The sequence below is a fragment of the Apodemus sylvaticus genome, chromosome 2, assembly GCF_947179515.1.
Source record: "Apodemus sylvaticus chromosome 2, mApoSyl1.1, whole genome shotgun sequence".
NCBI lineage: Eukaryota > Metazoa > Chordata > Mammalia > Rodentia > Muridae > Apodemus > Apodemus sylvaticus.
The window spans coordinates 65483734-65504034 of NC_067473.1; the positions used below are offsets into that span (position 1 = coordinate 65483734).

Sequence of the window (20301 nt, forward strand, 5' to 3'; positions counted from 1 at the left end):
CAACCCTGAGATTTCATCTTACACCAGTCAGAATGGCTAAGATTAAAAATTCAGGAGACAGCAGGTGTGGGAGAGGGTGTGGAGAAAGAGGAACACTCCTCCACTGCTGGTGGGGTTGCAAATTGGTACAACCACTCTGGAAAGCAATCTGGCGGTTCCTCCGAAAACTGGGCACCTCACTTCCAGATGCGCATATACCCAGAGGATTCCCCACCATGTAATAAGGATACATGCTCTACTATGTTCATAGCAGCCCTATTTATAATTGCCAGATGCTGGAAAGAACCTAGGTATCCCTCAACAGAAGAGTGGATGCAAAAAATGTGGTATATCTACACAATGGAGTACTATTCAGCCATTAGAAACAATGAATTCATGAAATTCTTAGGCAAATGGATGGAGCTAGAGAACATCATACTAAGTGAGGTAACCCAGACTCAAAAGGTGAATCATGGTATGCACTCACTAATAAGTGGATATTAACCTAGAAAACTGGAATACCCAAAACATAATCCACACATCAAATGAGATACAAGAAGAAAGGAGGAGTGGCCCCTGGTTCTGGAAAGACTCAGTGAAGCAGTATTCGACAAAACCAGAATGGGGAAGTGGGAAGGGGTGGGAGGGAGGACAGGGGAAGAGAAGGTGGCTTACGGGACTTTCAGGGAGTGGGGGGCTAGAAAAGGGGAAATCATTTGAAATGTAAATAAATTATATCGAATAAAAAAAAATTAAAAAAAAACTCATATGGAGTAAGACAAGCAACAAATAAAGAGATGTGGAGGAGAAATGCAAACTGGAGGACATATATACTCTAAAGGATGTCTAAAATTTAACAAAGAAAAATATGTGAGGAGACATTCAACAGTGACAGTATCACAAACCGTCTAACCCTCAATATTAGAAAATAAAGTTGATGAGGTAGTTGAAATGCCAGAAGAAACAGAGTTTTACTTCTAACGGATATTAAAATAAACAGGTAAGGAATTTACTTTAGTAAATACACAAGGAAGTTATATAATCAGTTCAAGACCTAGACAAGAAAGTTACCAAAGTGAATAAAAATAAGAAACTTGGAGGTAAACGTTAAAACTGATGGAGAAACATTCTGCAAAGAACTGGAGACCCTGAAAAAGAACCAAAAAAAAAAAAAAACTACCTTTGAAATGAAAGAATCAATAAATCAAATGAAAACATCTTCAAGGTAAGGTAGACTATGTATGAATTAGAAAGAAAATATTGAGGGTAGAAGTATCTAGTGGGAAGATTACAGTGGGGAGAAGCCATAAGGAAACTTGTTACTTTGAGTGCTAATTTAAAAAATAAAACAAAGTTTTTCAGGAAAAACTTCAGAAACAAGACTGAAAAAGTTTGCTGTGGTTAAATACTTAAGTCTTGGATGCAAAGCTAAGGACCTTTGGATTTACCCAAGTCACAGCGAAATGCATTAAGAATTCAAAGCAGCTCTCTTCAAGTAACATTAATTGTGAGATACCAACATTGAGATGTGAGTGATGACTGCACAGATCGTCTTCTTCCCTTTCCTGATATATTTCTTACAGACAATATAGCTATGTTTCCTTGAGGTTAATATACTGAAATCTTAATGCCAGACTAGATGATACTACAAATTGGAGCCTTGGGAGGAAATCCAGTTTTAAATGAATTTCAGAGTTTCTGCTCATGTGTTTGTGATCAACTTATTTACAAAAAAGACATCAGAGCATAGGAGAACATGATATACGACATGGGAATACATTAGAAAACCAAGGAAACTATACCTCCCCCAGAGCTTCTAGTACCTCTGACCTCTAGTGTGCTGTAGAGTCTTTTCTGTTTCTAACCTTTTAGATATAACATCCTGAGGTAATGAAACAGAATTCATGGACTATCTTATCACTGAAGTTAAACATTCCCTTTTCAAAGTTTTTCCAGGTACACAACATGTCTATGTTCAGGTGCTGCTAAGTTTTCTCTCATGGCCATATCATATAATCATAGGAATTACTGTAGGATCTTCTCCTTCACACATTTCTATCAGAGATTTGCATTGGTGTTTGTTGAAGGAGAGTTCATGAAAAACCAGAGTATGGTGTCTTCTTTGGCAGAGGTGAGGAACAGCAGTAATACCTCTGGAACCAGAGATTTCTGACCTCTGGTTTAACATGTTTATTTTAGGCAAACTGATTTCATTTATTTTTGACTTACATTTTAATTAGTGCATCATTTAAGTTGGTGTTTGAGGTGTGGCTGAGAAAAAGATTGGCCAGATTATCTCCAAACTCTGTATTTGTTATTAAAATAATATTCCATTAAAAAACAAGAGGGACCATGGGTGTGTGAATCCTTGGAAAGGTAGGTGTAATAATCTTGTGGATAGTCCTGGTACTGTTTGTATTTTGATGCTAATTCAACTTCTCCAAGAGAAGCTGCCTGGAACGAGGAGTGAATCACATACTCAGGACGTCATGTTACTCTTCAAATGAATAAAGAAACCAATTGCTGGGATAGTAGGCAGGACTTCTGGGATGGACAGCAGGACAGTGGAGAAGAGAGTGGGCCAGAGGATGGGAGATGAGGCAAAAATGTAGACAGACCCCGTTTCAGGTGGCAGATTCATTTGGATCTGTTACCACAGGATTTAACTTAGAATGGCTTATAAATTTTGTTGTTGTTGTGCCCAGCGATTGAGTTATCATTGTTTCTGAACTAAGTTTGTGTAGTGTATTCCTTCACACGATGGCTCAACTGGGTTCCAGGGAGAAAGGTACAGTGGCAAAGTGTGGGTTTGCAAGAAGTGCACTCCAAAAGTCTGTGGGAATTTTGAAGCCTGGGGCTGGCATGGTAACGACCCACCAGTGGGAACTTAGCAAGCTGGGTGAAGAGATTTTGGAGTTCTGAGTCAGAGAGTCTCCACAAGATGAGAACAGGTCGGCCATGCCTGCAAGTGCCTGGCCAGCCAGCCAGCCAAGCCCTGCCAGCTTAGCATGGATTGCATTTTTTAATATTTCACACAACACAATAGAGTTTTAGACTGACTGAAGAATAACATGGAATTCTGTCATGGAAGTGGAAATTGCCTAGGAATGCTGGCAGCTGGACTTCATCTCCATTCTGATATGAGGCATTTCCCTGACTTTTAGCTATTGCTTTTATTTCTGCATTTTTGTATCATAATCCATTACAAATAATTAACACTAGATCTACCACATTGGGGTATAAGAAAGCATATATAATAGCCAAATATTCAAATAAGATATATCAGCAATAGGCAAATATTCAAATACGATATACCAGCTATATTAATAAACTACCAAATTAGGTTTGAATAAATGCCAAATATTCTTTTTAATTATCTTCACAAAATAGCAGAACACTATATATTTTCTCATTGGCAGAAATTTTCAAGAGAAATTTTGTTGTAATCAAGCAAGAACCATACATAGACAGATGTGGTAAAAAACAAAATATTTTTCTTGTGATAGTGGTTTGGGGCATAGAAGGAAGGTAGATTTGACTACAAAGAGAGGGTGTGTGAAGAATTAAAAGTGTTTAGTTGGCAGCAATGGTCTGCTGAATCCAGTTCACGTAGTTGCACACCTTGGTGTAGACACCAGGTTTTCCTTTCTGAGCACAGCCATAACCCCAGGAAACAACACCCTGGAGTTGTCCATTGCAGACCACGGGGCCACCAGAGTCACCCTGAATAACAAAAAAAGATAAGATAATAAGAGTTCTCACATATATCTAAATTTGAGGATGGACTCCAAGTTGTTATTTGATTATCTTGGGTCACTTTTGTAAGTTCTCTGTGAAATAACTTCTTTACACCTATATCCTAAAGCTGCAGTCTCCTGGTATGCGATTATTCTTTATCTTTTTTTCTTACAGACCTATACTTTTATTTAGTTACTCTATCAACCCGTAGAAATGTGAGAACTGGGAAGATGGAATACTTTTTCAAAAGCTCTGCTCTTCTTTCAAAGGTAAAGTCTACAATAAAGTTTTGAGGTATGTGGTCAGATAAAATGTTTGTAGTAATTTCTGTATTTCTTCTTTACATTAGTCCTAGTCATCAATATAATAGAGACAATTAAAATTTTATTCCAAATCTACTCTTACTACGAGTCTCAGAGATGGTTAATGTTATTTCTCTCCATCTTTTTTTTTTCAAAGAAGCAGAAGGGAAGACAGAGAAGAAACAAGAGGGAGAACAACCACAAATGAACCCACCTGGCAAGAGTCCTTTCCGCCCTCCAGGAAGCCCAGACAGAACATGTTGGTAGTGATCTTGCCTGGGTAAGAACTTTTGCAAGAACTGTCAGAGAGGATAGGGGCATCAAGACACTGAAGCAGTGAAGGGTTGTTGGCTGTCAAGCACAAGATTGAAAATAGATTATCCATGGTTCTTGGAAACAACTTTTCCAGCCTTCTGCCTCTTTCTTTACGCCTACTCTGTCTTTAAATTTCCCAGTGACTTATAAATTGAGAGAACATCTTTTTGAGAAAGTATGATAACTAATTTTATTCAATTCACAACAACACATTTTTAAAAATCAGGTGTAAACATTGATGTCCTGAGCTCTCAACAAGTGTATACTTAGAGGAACACCAAAATCTTTAGCCTCTGTTTACTTACCTCCCCCATTTCAGTTAAATGCTTTTGAGGTTTCTCTACAAGTTCATTTTTGTTGTGTCTACTGTATGATGTGGGCAGAAGGATTTCCCCCACTCTAATTTATGCATTTTAAGACTGCCTGCATATACCTCTATCCTTAGAGAACCTTCCCTTGAGTGAGAATTTGGACCACCTTGCCCCCAACATCTCTTTCATGATGAGATGAAACATGATACTTACTGCCAGAGCTCAGGGTGTTGCCCCAGCCAGACACAAGACACTTAGTACCAGATGATGGGCAAGATTTTGGCAGAGAGACAGTGGACACTCGAGAGTTGAGGGTAGCAGCTGACTTCAGCTTAATCAACATGATATCATTGTTATAGGTGTTTGCATTGTAGTTGGGGTGGCGGATGATTTTAACTGCATCGATGAATTGTTCACCACCCTCGACAACATTAATGTTGTGCTCTCCCAGGCGCACCTGAATTCGGCTGGATATAAAGATTAGCAGTTTTTAACATACCCAATTTCAATCTTTCCCTCCCCCACCAATTTTCCAATCATGCAAATAGACCCAAATATTTGCATGGTTGACTTTATATCCTAGGTAGCTGAATGCACTCCCTTCCTGCTTGTAGGTAAGAAAATTGCTTGCAATCGTTTCCCTACTAGTTAGTACAGACTCACAGTTCATTATACATTAAAATAGACGATACAAGATAGGGAGGAACACCCTTACTAAATAGTTGGAGATGAGGAGCAGATTGGTAGAAATTGGTTGGCTTTTGCTATTTTTTTCCAATTGTAATTCTTCAAGACTTTAGATATACATGATATGCAAGAATTGAGATAGTAAAATAAACAAACAGTGGGATGAAGCAAAATGTCAAAAAAGAAATGCTTGGATTAAAGGTGTGCACCACCATGCTAGGCTGAAAAGCAGTGCAATGTTATAGGACAGAATTATGTACGCTTGCTTTTCATAGTGTACTTAAAATACAGTGTTTCATCTTTACATGTCCATTTTCTTTTGTTAAAGTGATTCACAATCTGAACATATTCTAGAGATATCCTTAAATAATGATGGTTCCCCTTCTGGGTCTTTAGTATCATCACCTAAAAAAGGTAGTAATGAATTCTGGAACAACACTCCATGTAAACATTCCTCAGTAGATCATATAATTGTTGAGAGAAAATCAAGTTCCTGATATCTGATTTTGTAAAGATTTATTATTAATTATATGAATACATACATGTCTGTGTGTGGGTATGTTCATGTATGAATGCAGATGCCCATGGAGACCAGAAGAAAGTATAAGATTGATTCCATGACACTAGAGTTCTAGGTAGCTGTGAATGATTAGATGTAGTTGCTGAGAATCAAACCCAGGCCCTCCTGAAGAGGAGCAAATGCCCTCAGCAACTGATCCACCTCTACAATCCAGTATCTGAATGTTTTAACCATCCTGTATAGCTGTTCACATTTCCCAATTGTATTTTGATAAAGCTAAAGGACAATGAATTTAGAGCATTGAAAATGTGAAAATCGGTCACTTACGATTTGTAGCAGTGAGCGGCTGAAACAACCCACTGGGAATTGATGAGGGAGCCTCCACAAAAATGGTAGCCAGAGTTCAGGGACACCTGGTAGGGGAGAGAATTCTTCTGGCAGGTGTAGCCTCCAACGATCTTGTCATCATCATCATCCAGGGGGAGAGCAACTGAGAAAAAAGTCAACCAGAGATCCCTATTTGAGGGTATGGGGGCAGTTTAGAGCAGAACCTCCTGAGAAGTCATGCAAATGGACAGCTTTGCATTAATCGTAACAGGTGATAAGTTGTTGGCACAACATGTTTATCTCCATAAAGAAAGAAGAAAAACTTAAGGAGTAAGCTGAAAGTATTCTTACTTTAGAGAAAAAAACACATATTTAATGTTTTCATTCTGTTCATCTCTCTTATTGCTTGTAACTGATGTTTTCTACAAACATTATCATTTCAATCATTATAGGATTTCCCTTTCTAACCTTTTTTATTTAAGCTAACAACCTTTGCAACATATGTTCTTGCATTGTGTAGTAGTGTCCTTTGTTACCAAGATTTCTTAGAGTTCCAAAGTCTTTTCATCATTTCTATGAGCTACGATATTTTATTAACTAAGATATTTCTGGAATTATTGAGAGATACCTCTAATTTATAGTTGCTGAGTTCTGGAAACCTTTGTATTACATTCAGCACTACAATTTTAGTTGCATCCTTGCATTTTTTCCCAGACCTGTAGTTCCCACTGCTTTGGTGGGTGAGGCAGAATGATGGCACATTTAAGGCCTATCTGGGCTATAGAATGTGCTCAGTGGTGGCCTGGACAATATAGGAAGACTCATTATGAAAATTATGATCATATGGACTGGAGAGATGGCTCCGTGGTTAAGAGCATTGACTGCTCTTCCAGAGGTCCTGAGTTCAATTCCCAGCAATTACATGGTGGCTCACAACCATCTGTAATGGGATTTGATGCCCTCTTCTGGGGCATCTGTCTGAAGGTTTGACAGTGTACTCACACACATTAAATAAATAAATTTATAAACATAATTAGGGATCATATATGTTGGAATTGGTGAAGATTTTCTTGATAAGCCTTTTTGGAGAAAGCCTTGTATTTACTTCAAAACACCTTTCTTGTACTTGGACTATTGGGGGCTTCCAGAGATTGAACTACCAACCAAAGAGCAAAGATGAATAAGTCTTAGTGACTTATTCATTAAAGGGACTTACCAGCAGCTCCAAGGAAGGCCAGAAAGATTAAGGTCTTCATGGTTACTCACTGTGATTAGAGCAGTCAATAGGATGAAGGCTTTCCTCCATGGCTCTTTATACTTCCATGTCTTGTTGACGCCCATGGCCATTGGTGCCAGAAAAGTTCTTTTACTGGAAACTCAGAATTCTAAATTTAGAATTCAATTCAATGAAAAATGGAAGATAATGCAAGACAAAATCTAAACACTAACCCTTTTCTTCCAAAGGTTGTGGGAATGGTAGAAACAAACTCACCTGGTGGGAACTGTTCTCTATAGTAGGAAAACAAGTTGGTAAGGTCACAAGGCAAAGCTTCAGGCTTTCAGGTTCTCAGACAAAAATCTTAGGTACTCTAACATTTCATATGTGAGCAGTTTTTATAAAGGACTCTTTGGAACTATGCTCTTTCACATGACAATGCCTATTTTGTAGTTACTTAAAATATATAACCTTTCCTAGGGCCCTTCTAACATTCTGCATCCACATTAAGACTTCATTGCTAGTGTAAAACACCTACTCTTTCAAGAAAAGGAAAACTCATCTTTAATGAAAGGAATCACTAGGAGCAGAGGGAAGGAGGGACCTGGGTGGAAGAGAGGACAGGGAGGGCAAGGGGGGAATGACTCCTTCAGTCCTGGGCCTTCTACTGCCAGTGAGGCTGAACCTTCGCCAATGGCCTCTCCTGGCTTTTCACAGGACCAAGCATCAGCTACTAGCCCTTCATGTTTCAAAACCAATACTGCCTAGGTGACTCCTAGACCTTACCAAGTCTGGCTGCCAACACAATGTCTGTCTCTGGAACACAGCTTCTCGGTGACCTCAGGAAATACTGCCCAGAAGATTTCACCTTAGTGATGCTGCTCTCTTCTTCTTCTTTTTTTTTCTCTTTTTCTTATTTTGGTAGGATGATGAATTTAATGCAACAGTTATAGCAGGGGAAAGGAAAGAGAAAGGCAAATGGACTGCCCACATTACCAAGCAAGGGCTTGTGTCCGTGTCTATGTGCAGAGACAAGCAGGGTGAGACACTTAAAAGCTGCTGGATGAAAATCCATCCAGAAATCATTTGATATGTTAATTGTGTCTTGAGTATTCAGAGCTTCTGGGCTAATTAATCTAAACAAAAAATATAGAAAAAAATAAAATCCATCCAGGAGAAGCCTGGGCCTATATCTACACTTATTGTTATTGTCATTACTATAAATAGTACCATATTTCTTATGAAGAAACATGCAGCAGAAACAGACTGAAAAGAGCCCAAGATTGTTCTGGAAATGAAATAACACAGTACCCAGAGTATCATGTCTTAATTATAAGCGTCAGCATTTCATATTATCTTATTTCTTTAGTAGTGGAATCTAGTTGAAAATTTTTTAATTACAAAATTTTTGGCAATGATATAAAGCCCTTGCTGGTACAGTATTATTGTACTGGCACCTATTTGGTAAGGAAAATATCATCTTAAATATAATTTATCACCCAAATTTATCAATCCAATGTTCCCATATTGTTATCCAAAGATACTTCTGTCTTTCCTCCATTACTTCATAATCAATAATCCTCTTAGAAATTATAACATTCACATATACAAAATAAAGTATAATACTTTAAAAATCTCAAGAATGTAATGTTAGTAGTTCTAGTTATCTGAACTCAGCTTATGAAATGGCTTTGAATTTTTATTGCCCAGATGGCTTAAAATAAAACCTTAACTGTCATGTGGCAGTGGTCCTAACACATCTGTAAACACCATGCCACTGATAACATTTTAATTGGCATGAAATACTATACTCATGCCTGGTGTAAAGATTTAAACCTTAAAGCCTCTGAACATAGTCATGTATATTTATTTACAGACATAAAACATATGAAAGAGATAATCCCAAAATCACACTAAACACCACAAATATAGAACTTGCTTTGTTAAAAATCTACAGTATATATTCAAGTAAAGGCTAAGCTTCCAATGCCAATCATGCTTGGAACAAAGATTTAATGTTTACAGTAACCAGTACCTAAAATGTTCTTCTAGGTACCCGGGAGAGGAAATCATTCCAGTGCTTCTGTTTCCAACCAAACACCATACAATCCTTTATTCATAGAGCCAGATGCTTCTGTTATTAACACAGTCAAAGCTTTTGCATTCTTTTAAGTGATGATCTGTTCTTAATAACTGCTAATTTCTTAGCTCCAGCTAATCCACATCAATTATTCCAGTAATGCAAAGGTTTCACTTTAGTAGTTTTGGTATAATCACAGCTGATTTTTTTAGCCCCAGCTAACCAAAACCATGGAATCTTTACAATCAAATTAGCAATGGCCCTGATAAGAGTCTAATCTTCCCTCAGAAATTTCACAAGCCAAGCCTACATGATTTGCACTTTTCTCAACATTATCTTTTGAACTCCTACAGAATATTTCACAGAGTTCTTAATACCCAACGTCTCTTCTAGCCCAAAGTTCCAAAGTCCTTCCACAGTTTTCCCCAAACCTGGTCAGGCTTTCACATTAATACCCCACCCACTCCTGGTACCAACTTCTGTGTTAGTGGGTTTCACTGCTGTGAATAGACACAATGACCTAGGCAACTCTTATAAAGACAACATTTAATTGGAACTGGTTTACAGGTTCAGAGGTTCAGTCCACTATCTTTAAGGCAGAAACATGGCAACTTTTAGGCAGGCATGGTGCAGCAGGAGCTGAGAGCTCAACATCTTCATCCAAAGGCTGCTAGCAGAATATTTGCTTCCAAGCATCTAGGATGAGGATCTTAAAGCACACATCCACAGAGACGCACCTACTCCAACAAGGACACATATACTCCAAAAGGGCCTCACCTTCTAATAGTGCCACTTCCTGGCATGAGCATATACAAACCATCATGCAACTTAAGAATTTCATATGAAAAGAAAACAAAAGGACAAATGGGTTTTCCATCTAAGGCTATTGTAAAAAAAATTGGCCTTAAATGTTGGGCCAATATAGACACTTAATGGTCACTAACTACATGGAGTCCAAGGTAGAAAGCTGCCATTAATTAATTCCCAAGAGTCAGAAAGTATTAAAAAGTAAGAGAAGGAAGAGTATCCAAAATGAGAGGCATCTTCTCATCCTCATCAATGATCTGCTGATGATTCTTTTTTTTTTTTAATGCTAGGAGTTGGATCATTCCTTATCTCCCTTAAAACTCCCCGAGACTCATCTGAGATTTGGGTCTACAGGAATGATATGTCTCAGTGGAGAACTTCTTACAATAATAGGCTCATGTACTGCTGTGTTCAACAATGCTTCCTCTGGTGGCCCTACCTGGGTTTTATTACATTCACTCCTTCTGAGAAGGAAAAAAATGGAGGTTTCTAGGGAGAAATGTACAGGTAAGGTAGATATGTGATAATTTTCACTACCTCAATTTGCCCAAAATCCAAGACAACAGAACATGATTCTGCTTGGCTTATATGAGCATTATTCAGTCATCAAAAAGTGGTAGCAGCCATTGGGAGGAGGATGATCTCCAGCCTTTAGTCATTCTAGTAACATTTCTATGTCTGTGTGCATACAAAGCACTTAATACAGTGGCTAAATGTTACATTTTGAAATTTGATCATTTTCCTTTTTAAATAAATATTATATTTTTAATGACATCTATATATTATGTATCTGAGTTTGTGTTTTTGAGCTTGGGCGCAGTGCCTAAAAAGGTCTAAAGGAAATTTTGCATCTCCTAGAGACAGAATTAAAGGCATTTGTGAGCCACCAGATGTGTGTTCCGGGTACCTCACTTGAGTCCTCTATAAGAACAGTATGCACTTTCATACTTGAACCATCTTTCTAGCACTCCAGACTTCTTTTATCTTAGTCTCTTCTTAAACAATAATGTTGACCTTTCATGTGGTTTTATGTGATAGACATTAAAATAAATGATCTCTTTTAAAATGAGATGATAGTCTTTATATCATCTAAATTCAAGTTGAGTACTAATAATGATGAGCGTACCATTCTTGAAATAAGATGTTAGCCAGATGGCTCAGAAAATGGCAACCTTGTAGCTCTTACGCTGGTTGGCTGAGAATGAAAATCATATTGATGACTGAAGCTAGTGAGAATATTAAGACTTGATTACTATATGGTTATATATGCTTAATATCCTTAAGGTATCTTTAATACATATGTAATCATATGTATTATGAATATGTATAATTCATATAATTATTTACATACAGTGATTGAACAAATCTGAAAAAGCCATATCCAGGAATAGTCTACTTATCCTTAGGCCTATAAGATTATTACAAGGTTATCTTTGATGTCTGATATTCTCTGAAATAGTCTAGGATGCTTAAAGATAATGGAGTTAAAAGTTCCCTGACTCCATAATAATATATTCTTTTCTACTTCTTGGGCAAAATATCCATGTTCAATGATACTAGTGAATTCTCAGTTATAACAAGAATTGATCTTGTTATACACTATATTTTTCATGTCATTTTCTATAACATGAGGCATAAACTATGGGGAATTTAAGCACATGGTTGCTCATAAGCATCAGTTTATATTTAATTAGACTGTGTTTATTATTTGTCTTTCCCATGCATGTGGCTTAGTGGCCTTGAAAGACTCAATTAAACTGAAGATTGGTTGAGCTCAAATATTGAACTTTGCATTGGCAGGATCAATAGGAACCAGACATTGAAGTCATTGAAGGTTCTTTTCCTATATTAAGTCATTGGATTTTTCTTTAGCTTCTCTAACTACTTTCCTGGTTAATCTGCTAGTCGTTACTTGGAACAAATGGTCCCTTTTCACATCTCTAATGCCCATGGATTATTCTAAATTAAATTAATGTCATTCAAAAAATCCTAGTAAGGCACCTAATATATCATATAAGCAAATGAAACAACCAAAGTACAAAGGGAAGGTCACATTTCACAAGCTAGGAATCACTAGTATAAGATAAAGAGAATACTCCCAGTTTAGTCTGGTGTTTAGAGCAAATTGGACACATTAAGCAGACTCACACATGCTGTTGAAGCCACAATAAATGGAGAAGATCATATTGGCAATACAGGGCTTGTATGGGATGTGAGAAACTGGGCCAAAATGAGGAAGCCCTCTACACACTGCTTTTGGGCCTTGAGGAGTCAGAACAAGAGCAGGGTGGGAGGATGTTAACAGGTAAAAGAGGGAGAGAGCCAAAATAGTCAACTGGCTGCATGCAGACTGGGTGATCACATATGTAAACCTATTAAGGATAACAGATGCTAGGTTTCTCAGCACTGCCTCAGAAAACTGCAGACAAGGAAAAGGAGAAGGTCAGAACTAGAATGAACTGAAAATATTAGTAAACTCCCAGCTTATCACTATCAATGTGTGCAGTTGTTTGTATACTGTATTTAGTCTCTAATTCTCCAATGCCCTGGCAACAGTGTTATACCCGAAATGCATATCTAGAGCTCACACTCTGTTTTCTAAATATCCTTGCTCTAATAAAACAGGATAGTGTGTGTGTGTGTGTGTGTGTGTGTGTGTGTGTGTGTGTGTGTGTGTGTAAAGCAATGAAGTCTCCAAAGAATGGGGAGATTCTGACAAGATAGAGGAATTAAGAACAGAAATGTTCCCAAGTGTTGGCATCATATGACTTTAATTCTAGCATTTGGGATGTAGAAGCAGACAGATCTCTGTGAGTTGAAGGGCAGCTTGGTCTACAGAGCTAGTTCTAGAATAGCCAGTGCTACACAGAGAAGCTCTTGGTTAAAAATAAAAATAAAAAAAAACAAAAACAAAAAAAAGAAATAAATTAAAATAAATGAAAGAAGGAAAGAAGGAAGGAAGGAGAGAAGGAAGGAGATGTCCCTCTCCCGTTCTCATTGCTCCTTTAAACAATGTTTGATACACACTAAAATGCTACTGTTCCATGACCACCTTTAAAGTACAAATGTTCTACTCACATCAGATAAATTTATTTTTGTCAGTTACATATCAGTCTTATATCTTGAGACTTCACATTCAATTTAGGCAAAACCTCCAATATATATAAGTCAGTGCCAACAATGCCTCATTGGAAGCACTTAAAATATTTCAACCTACCCTTTACATGTGATTTTTTATTATTTATTATTGCACTCATTTATTCAACTACCAAGAAGCACAATTAACCACCCATTCCCTGTGAAGCATTGTGATAGAGTTGGAGAACACTTGAGTTCCTGCTACAGAAGAGTAGACATCTTGGTTGATGGTTGCCCAAACAGTCTGAATGTTTGGCAGAGGGTTACAAATAATTATTTCAGCCTTTATCTGCAACCAACTTTCAAAGGAAATGGGAAGATGAAATTATTTAGATGACTAAAAGCAATTACATTTAAATTTTCCCAAAGTGTGCATTGTAACCCCCACCGTCAATATTCAAGATGAGGAACATTATGCACTGGTGATTTTTAAACAAACTAAGGTAGCCTATTTCAAAATAGTCTGTTTTGCACCTCTGCTCCCAGTGTTTGAACAGAGCCTGACAAGTAGGAATGTTTTAAGTAGACAGTTTTTGATTAATTTGGGGTGTTTTCCTAATAGCTGAGGTTTGCAGCCCATACATCTTCAAGGGTTCTAATGCCTCTGCAGTCTATGAATCACCCTACCTTCAACAGCCTGGTTAATCTTTCTGTGATTCTCAAGCTCAGGTAACATTAGGGGAAATGGGGACAGAGAGGAGTGTAGTGTGCTTGTTTATCCTCTAGGGAGAGCTGTGCCCTCACGGAAACTCTTGAGGCTGATGATGGGTTAAGTGAGAAGAGAGAATGGGAAGGGAGTTGGGCAGGAAGTAATACATAGGGCTTCCTTACGCTCCTTGTTCTGTTTGAGAGATGGTGTGGATGCCGCTCAGAGACACTAGGACTTCCAGAACCTACAGGGTATTGTTGTTCCTGAATGTCCCTTGCCTTGGTCCCTTTGAGCCAGCTGTTCTTTGTCCTCCTGCAGCTTTCTTTGCATGTTTCCTTTCCAAATGCAAGGCCAAGCACCTAGGAGGTGAGGTGTTCCCAGAGTGTGGGGGAAGGGCGGGAGGGAAAGGTCACAGCACATTCCTGTTCTTCCTCTTTCAGCACTCACTGCGGTGCTTCTTATCTGCTTATCATTAAATTACTGTGCCCTGAAATGATGCACAGGTGGCTTCAGAAAAGGCTCTGATGAGCAATAAGGCTGTCTTTCTTAGGATGAAGGAGAGAAAGCCTGTCTATCTGAACCCGTGAGAGTCAGCAGGAAGGGTGTCTATCCAAGGGAAGTGAATCTGTCTGTCAGGGAAGGAGGGGAAACACAAAGTAGAAAGAACAAAGAGCACCATTTGCTGGGGCGAGAAATTGTCTGAGGAGCCCCAGGAGGCAGCTGGGTATGGTCTGTGTTTGGCAGTCTCCACCCTGACATAAAGGGCAAAGAGGAAGTGTGAGCTGAAACCATCCACACAACAGGGAGCATCCAAGCAAACCTTTTTACAGAGTCAGCAAAAGGCACCCATACTGCCAGGATCCAAAGAGGAAGACATAGTTCCCATCCTGTGTGACAACGCCATGGGTTCCATGCTCTTCAGTTGCCTGATCTTTTGTCTCCTGGTGTCAGGTGAGTCCTACTCTTGGTCGGTACCTTTGTATTTTACATAGAAGATCCTTCTACAATTACCTTGAGGATTAAACTTGTTTTCTTATTCCCATAGGTCCAGTCGACCCTAAAATCATCCAGGAACCAAAATATCTGGTGGCAGTCGCTGGGAGTGAAAGAATCCTGATATGCGAACAGCATCTAGGACATAATGCTATGTATTGGTATAGACAGAGTGCTAAGACGTCCCTAGAGCTCATGTTTTCCTATAACTATCAAAAACTTATTCACAATCAGACTGTCCCAAGTCGCTTCCAACCTCACAATTCCAAGAACAACTACTTAGACCTTCAGATCACAGCCCTAAAGCCTGACGATGCGGCTACATACCTCTGTGCCAGTAGCCAAGACACAGCCCTGCAGAGCTCTTGCTTCGCTGTACACAAACCTCCTTAGTCTATCCAGGAAACTGCTGATGTAACTGGTCTAGCTGAGCCTGGAGACTCAGTTCAGTAATCCACAGGACCCAAGTAAAACCTCAGACCACAGTGCCACCTGCTAATTAGGTGTCAGATGCCAAACTCTGAGTCTGCAAAGCAGCAGCTTTGACTTGAGTAAAACGTTGTCTACAGTTAAATGTGGGACGGATGAGCTCAAGTTTAAGTTGTTTCAAGGGTTTGTAGTGAGGTAACCCAGTCTCAAAAGATCAATCATGGTATGCACTCACTAATAAGTGGATATTAGCCTGGAAAACTGGAATACCCAAAACATAATCCACACATCAAATGAGGTACAAGAAGAACAGAGGAGTGGCCCCTGGTTCTGGAAAGACTCAATGTAGCAGTATAAGACAAAACCATCTGCTTTATGCAGGATATTAGGGCTTTCTTTCTCCCATAGAGGGCAGTCTGCAGATAGTAACTGCTGCCACTCACCAACAGCCCTGTCAGACCTTGCCTATGGGACATAGGTTAGCATATCCTTCATTTGTTTCTGATGTTCAGTCACTCAATGGGAAGGGATGGGTGGGAGAACAGAGGGAGGGAAGGGGGCTTATGTGACTTTCGGGGAGTGGGGGACCAGTAAAGGGGAAATCATATTTTGAAATGTAAATTAAAATATATAGAATAAAATTTAAAAAAATTAAAAACAAAAAAATCTTAAAACTTCTTTTGCTGAACTCTGCCTTCCCTCTTGTGCACACCATCAGATCTATCTCATAGGCAGAACAGACTCCTGAACCCCCAGGTATCTGCTTTATGCAGGATATTAGGGCTTTCTTTCTCCCATAGAGGGCAGTCTGCAGATAGTAACTGCTGCCACTCACCAACAGCCCTGTCAGACCTTGCCTATGGGACATAGGTTAGCATACCCTTCATCTGTTTCTGATGTTCAGTCACTCAAGCTAGAGGAAACTACATTCCTACTGGGACTCTACTATGGATATCTGGCTCCTGTATTGGATAATTTTTAGTCTCATGGAAACAGGTGGGTTCTTAGAAATTCTAGAGTTTTCATTTCATTTTGAGACAATTTCAAAGTACTCCATTAATCTTCTTTCTTTTTCCACAGGTCATACAGGACCCAAAGTACTCCAGATCCCAAGTCATCAAGTAATAGATATGGGACAGATGGTGACCCTCAGTTGTGACCCAGTTTCTAATCACCTATATTTCTATTGGTATAAACAGATCTTAGGACAGCAGATAGAGTTTCTGGTTTCTTTCTACAGTGGTAAAGTCCTGGAGAAGTCTAAACTATTTAAGGATCAGTTTTTAGTTGAAAGGCCAGATGGTTCATATTTCACTCTGAAAATCCAACCCACAACACTGGAGGACTCAGCCGTGTACTTCTGTGCCAGCAGCTTAGCCACAGCCTTGCAAAAACACCATCTTCCTGTTCACAAACTCTCATGTGTCTGCCTCTTCCCTAACACCCTATCTTCCGCAGAAGGAAGTCTACATGACTATTATTTTAATTGCAGTTGTTTTAACAAATAAATATCTAAAATTAAATGTCTAAGATAGGATATTTCATAGAGGCAAGGCCAGAGGTCATGGATATACAGATTTTCTCTAGATAACACAGAATGTAGTTGGTAATAATCTTGAGCAAATACTATCTCATCATGTAACTAAGTGACTCAAGTTGTCTTCTTTTCTCCATTTTAATTGCATTGCATTAGAAATCTTTTCATTTCTTTTATTGATTGTTTTTTAACTCGTAAGGTAGAAGTAGGATCACTACCTTACTGATCCTCACTCCTAGTGACTCGGGGGGCCCAATTGTAGTTCCTTCCATTGAATTAATCAGATCTGTTGAATAAGAAATCTTGGTTTATGAGAAGGAGGAGAAGGAAATTGATACTACAACCCAATACACAATAAGCATCTTGTTAATTGTGAACTGAAACTATGTTTCCTTTTTATGTTGCTTTGTTTGTTTTGTTTTTTGGTTCCTTTGACAGGGATGCAAGAAGATACACATGGAAATTTGAGATAAATAGAGTTTCTAAAAATAGATAGCATATGGTCACAAATTTGCTGCTCCATATTGGGAACAAGGAAAGGTTGATCTGGATTTGAGTGAATTCAATCAAGTTTCTGCAATTTGTATATGTGACTATAGGTGGCGATTTGTTGAGTTAATCAGTCACAGTATAAAAAGTAGATGTAACAAATGGAATCAAAGCCATAAGGCAGCAAGTCTCAACCTGTGGATAGCAACACCTTTGTGAGCTGAATGACCCTTTCACGCAAGTTGCCTAAGATCATTGGAAAACACATATATTTACATTATGATTCATAACAGTAGAAAAATTACAATTATGAAGTAGCAACAAAAAGATTTTTATGGTTGGAGGTCAGTACAACATGAGGAACTGTCACAGCATTAGGAGGGCTTAGGACCACCGCCATAAGGAGTAAAGAGTGGACCATCCTAATGAAAAAGGCACAACCCACAGAAAAGTAGAGCAAGGCTGGGGAAATCTGGAATCAGTGGTAGAGGAGAAGACAAGGAACACCAACTCCTTGAGAATCACGGGCTGCATCAGTTCTGAAGTTTATTGCTATGAACCTCCTCTGTTTGTTGCTGTTGCAGCTGACCACTACCTTAAAGGCCTGATTACTTGGACTTGATAAAAATATAAACTGTATCTTTTAATTCCAGCCCCATCTGTGATGAGCAAGTCTACACCGACACATATTTGCTCTGTAGAAATGGTGCTTAGATATTCACATTACATTCCCAAGGGATCCTGCTGCTGTTATGAGTTATAGAAGTGGCCTGGATGGTATTTTTGCAGGCAGAGTCCAAAAGTGTGGAACAGGTGGATCAAAGGTTTTCTATTAATCTGACTTTCTAGAAGATCTTAGATTTTTGTCCAGCCACCTGCCTATGCCAATGCCACCATTAACGTGCTCTCTTTTGTATTTTTCTTTCTTTTTTTTCCGTCTCTCTAATTTTGTTTTGGTAGTTTGCCCTTACTTCTTGAGCTTATCTATTCTTTTAAGCCTTGTCCATTCTCTTTATAAACAAATATAGTGAATGTATATATTAAGTAATCAGTATAACTCAGTTCGGAATATCTATTTAGGTCATGATTATAGTTTCAAGTTCGTGCTAAAATTCTCCATTATATTTACTTTGTTAAAACATTAACTATTTAAAAACCAGTTTCTAGTAACTGTAATATCTAAATTTTTTGAGCCACATTTGTTTTGTCTGTTGTCATGTTTTGGTTTGTGATGATATTATTTTCATGTGAATCCTAGGTTATGAGGAAAACTAGAGAGTACTTAGGACTCAGAATGATTTCATTTTTCTCTTGACAGGACTGAGATTGTATCTACTAGGAAGTTTTTTAGTTTTGGGGTTTTTTGGGGGGGGGGATTTGTTTTTTTTCCAAGACAAGGTTTTTCTGTGTAGCCCTGGCTGTCCTGGAACTCACTCTGTAGACCAGGCTGGCCTCAAACTCAGAAATCCGCCTGCCTCTGCCTCCCAGAGTGCAGGGATTACAGGCGTGTGCCACCACTGCCCGGCTTACTAGGGAGTTTTAAGAGTGGCAGGTCATCAAGCTGATGACTGAATTAAATTGAAGCTGGGCTTTGAGGAGTCACAGGGATCACTGCTAAGTCCTGGTCTTAAGTGGACAGTGGTTTAAGTTTTAAGCAGTGTTTGAGTGTTTAGCAGCTTCATTGACATGAAATTCACATAACATACATATTATTTATTGACATAATCCTATGAGCTTTGAAAAATCCATCCATGTCAGAGTCATCGTGGTCTAGTTCTAAAACATTTCCATTCTCTTCGAAGTTCCCTTGTGCTCACTTTCAGCAATCCCCTGCACCATCTTCAGCCACCAGGCCTGAGCTGCCCCAGTGTCCTTTTGATCAGTAGCACTGAACTTAAGTGTTATTCTCCATATCCAAGAGCTACTGGTTGCCTTTCAAAGCACCCCAGTCTCTTCATCCTTTTCGTACCTTGTCCTCTTCATAGATTCTACTAAACTGGGATATATTATTAAGGGAACATATCCACAAGAGTTATATTTTCTCTAAATTTTTGGTCTTTTGTGTCCTTGCTGTCTTTGCATACAAATGCCGCCAAACAGGAATCATTTCCATTAAACAAACATGTTTCTAGTTTATTTTGGAGTGAACACTGTAGTAATTCGATCAAACTTTGAAAGCCAGGATATGTTTGAGCATGTTTGATTCAAGGTAGAAACACCCTTAAGAGACTTCAAGTCTCTGTGAGGCTAGGTGCATCCTCTCCTACTGAGGCCAGAAAAAACAGCCCAGCTTAAAGAACATATACCATGTGCAGGAAACAACTTTTCTGATAGCTCCTGTTCCAGTTGTTCATGACCCTCATGAAGGCCAAGCTGCCCATCTACATATGTGTGGGAGGCCCAGGTCCAGCCTGTGTATGTTCTTTGTTTGGTGGTTCAGACACTGAGAGTCCCAAAGATCTAGGTTAGTTGACTGTGTTGGTCTTCCCATGGAGTTCCTATCCCCTCTGCTCTCTTTTGTATTTTGTTTGAATCATAAAAAACAGAAAGGGGCAATTATTCACTATAATAAGAAGGCCAAAAAATAAATAAATAAAAATAAAATAAAATAAAGATCCAGTGACTCCCTGAGTCCCTGAGACTTCTAATAAGCAGTTTAGTTTTAGTTTTAAACAGACGGCCAGAGGTATGATCTCTATCCATCAAATGTGGTCCTAGCACTGTTTCAGCTCCAACTTTCTGAAAAGTATAGTCTGATAACTTGCAAATCGCTTTCTGGGAGAA

At 38.7% G+C, this 20301-nt stretch overlaps 1 protein-coding gene and 2 gene segments (V, D, J or C); 2 read left to right on the top strand and 1 right to left on the bottom strand.

Annotated features, from left to right (window-relative positions):
• Nucleotides 1-3329: 3329 nt before the first annotated feature.
• Nucleotides 3330-7485, bottom strand: LOC127678520 (cationic trypsin-3). The gene is made up of 5 exons (XM_052173527.1): nucleotides 7396-7485; nucleotides 6180-6342; nucleotides 4859-5112; nucleotides 4234-4370; nucleotides 3330-3702 (listed from the first exon to the last, which is right to left on the bottom strand). Exons 1-5 carry the CDS (start codon nucleotides 7433-7435, stop codon nucleotides 3553-3555), a joined length of 744 nt encoding a protein of 247 aa, XP_052029487.1. The 5' UTR covers nucleotides 7436-7485; the 3' UTR covers nucleotides 3330-3552.
• Nucleotides 7486-14271: 6786 nt separating this feature from the next.
• LOC127678530 (T cell receptor beta variable 3-1-like) lies at nucleotides 14272-15563 on the top strand. The segment is given in 3 exon segments: nucleotides 14272-14320; nucleotides 14620-15020; nucleotides 15115-15563. Coding segments are annotated over 2 exon segments (390 nt in total).
• A 687-nt stretch (nucleotides 15564-16250) lies between these two features.
• LOC127677887 (T cell receptor beta variable 2-like) lies at nucleotides 16251-16999 on the top strand. The segment is given in 2 exon segments: nucleotides 16251-16487; nucleotides 16572-16999. Coding segments are annotated over 2 exon segments (477 nt in total).
• The last annotated feature ends 3302 nt before the right edge of the window (nucleotides 17000-20301 follow it).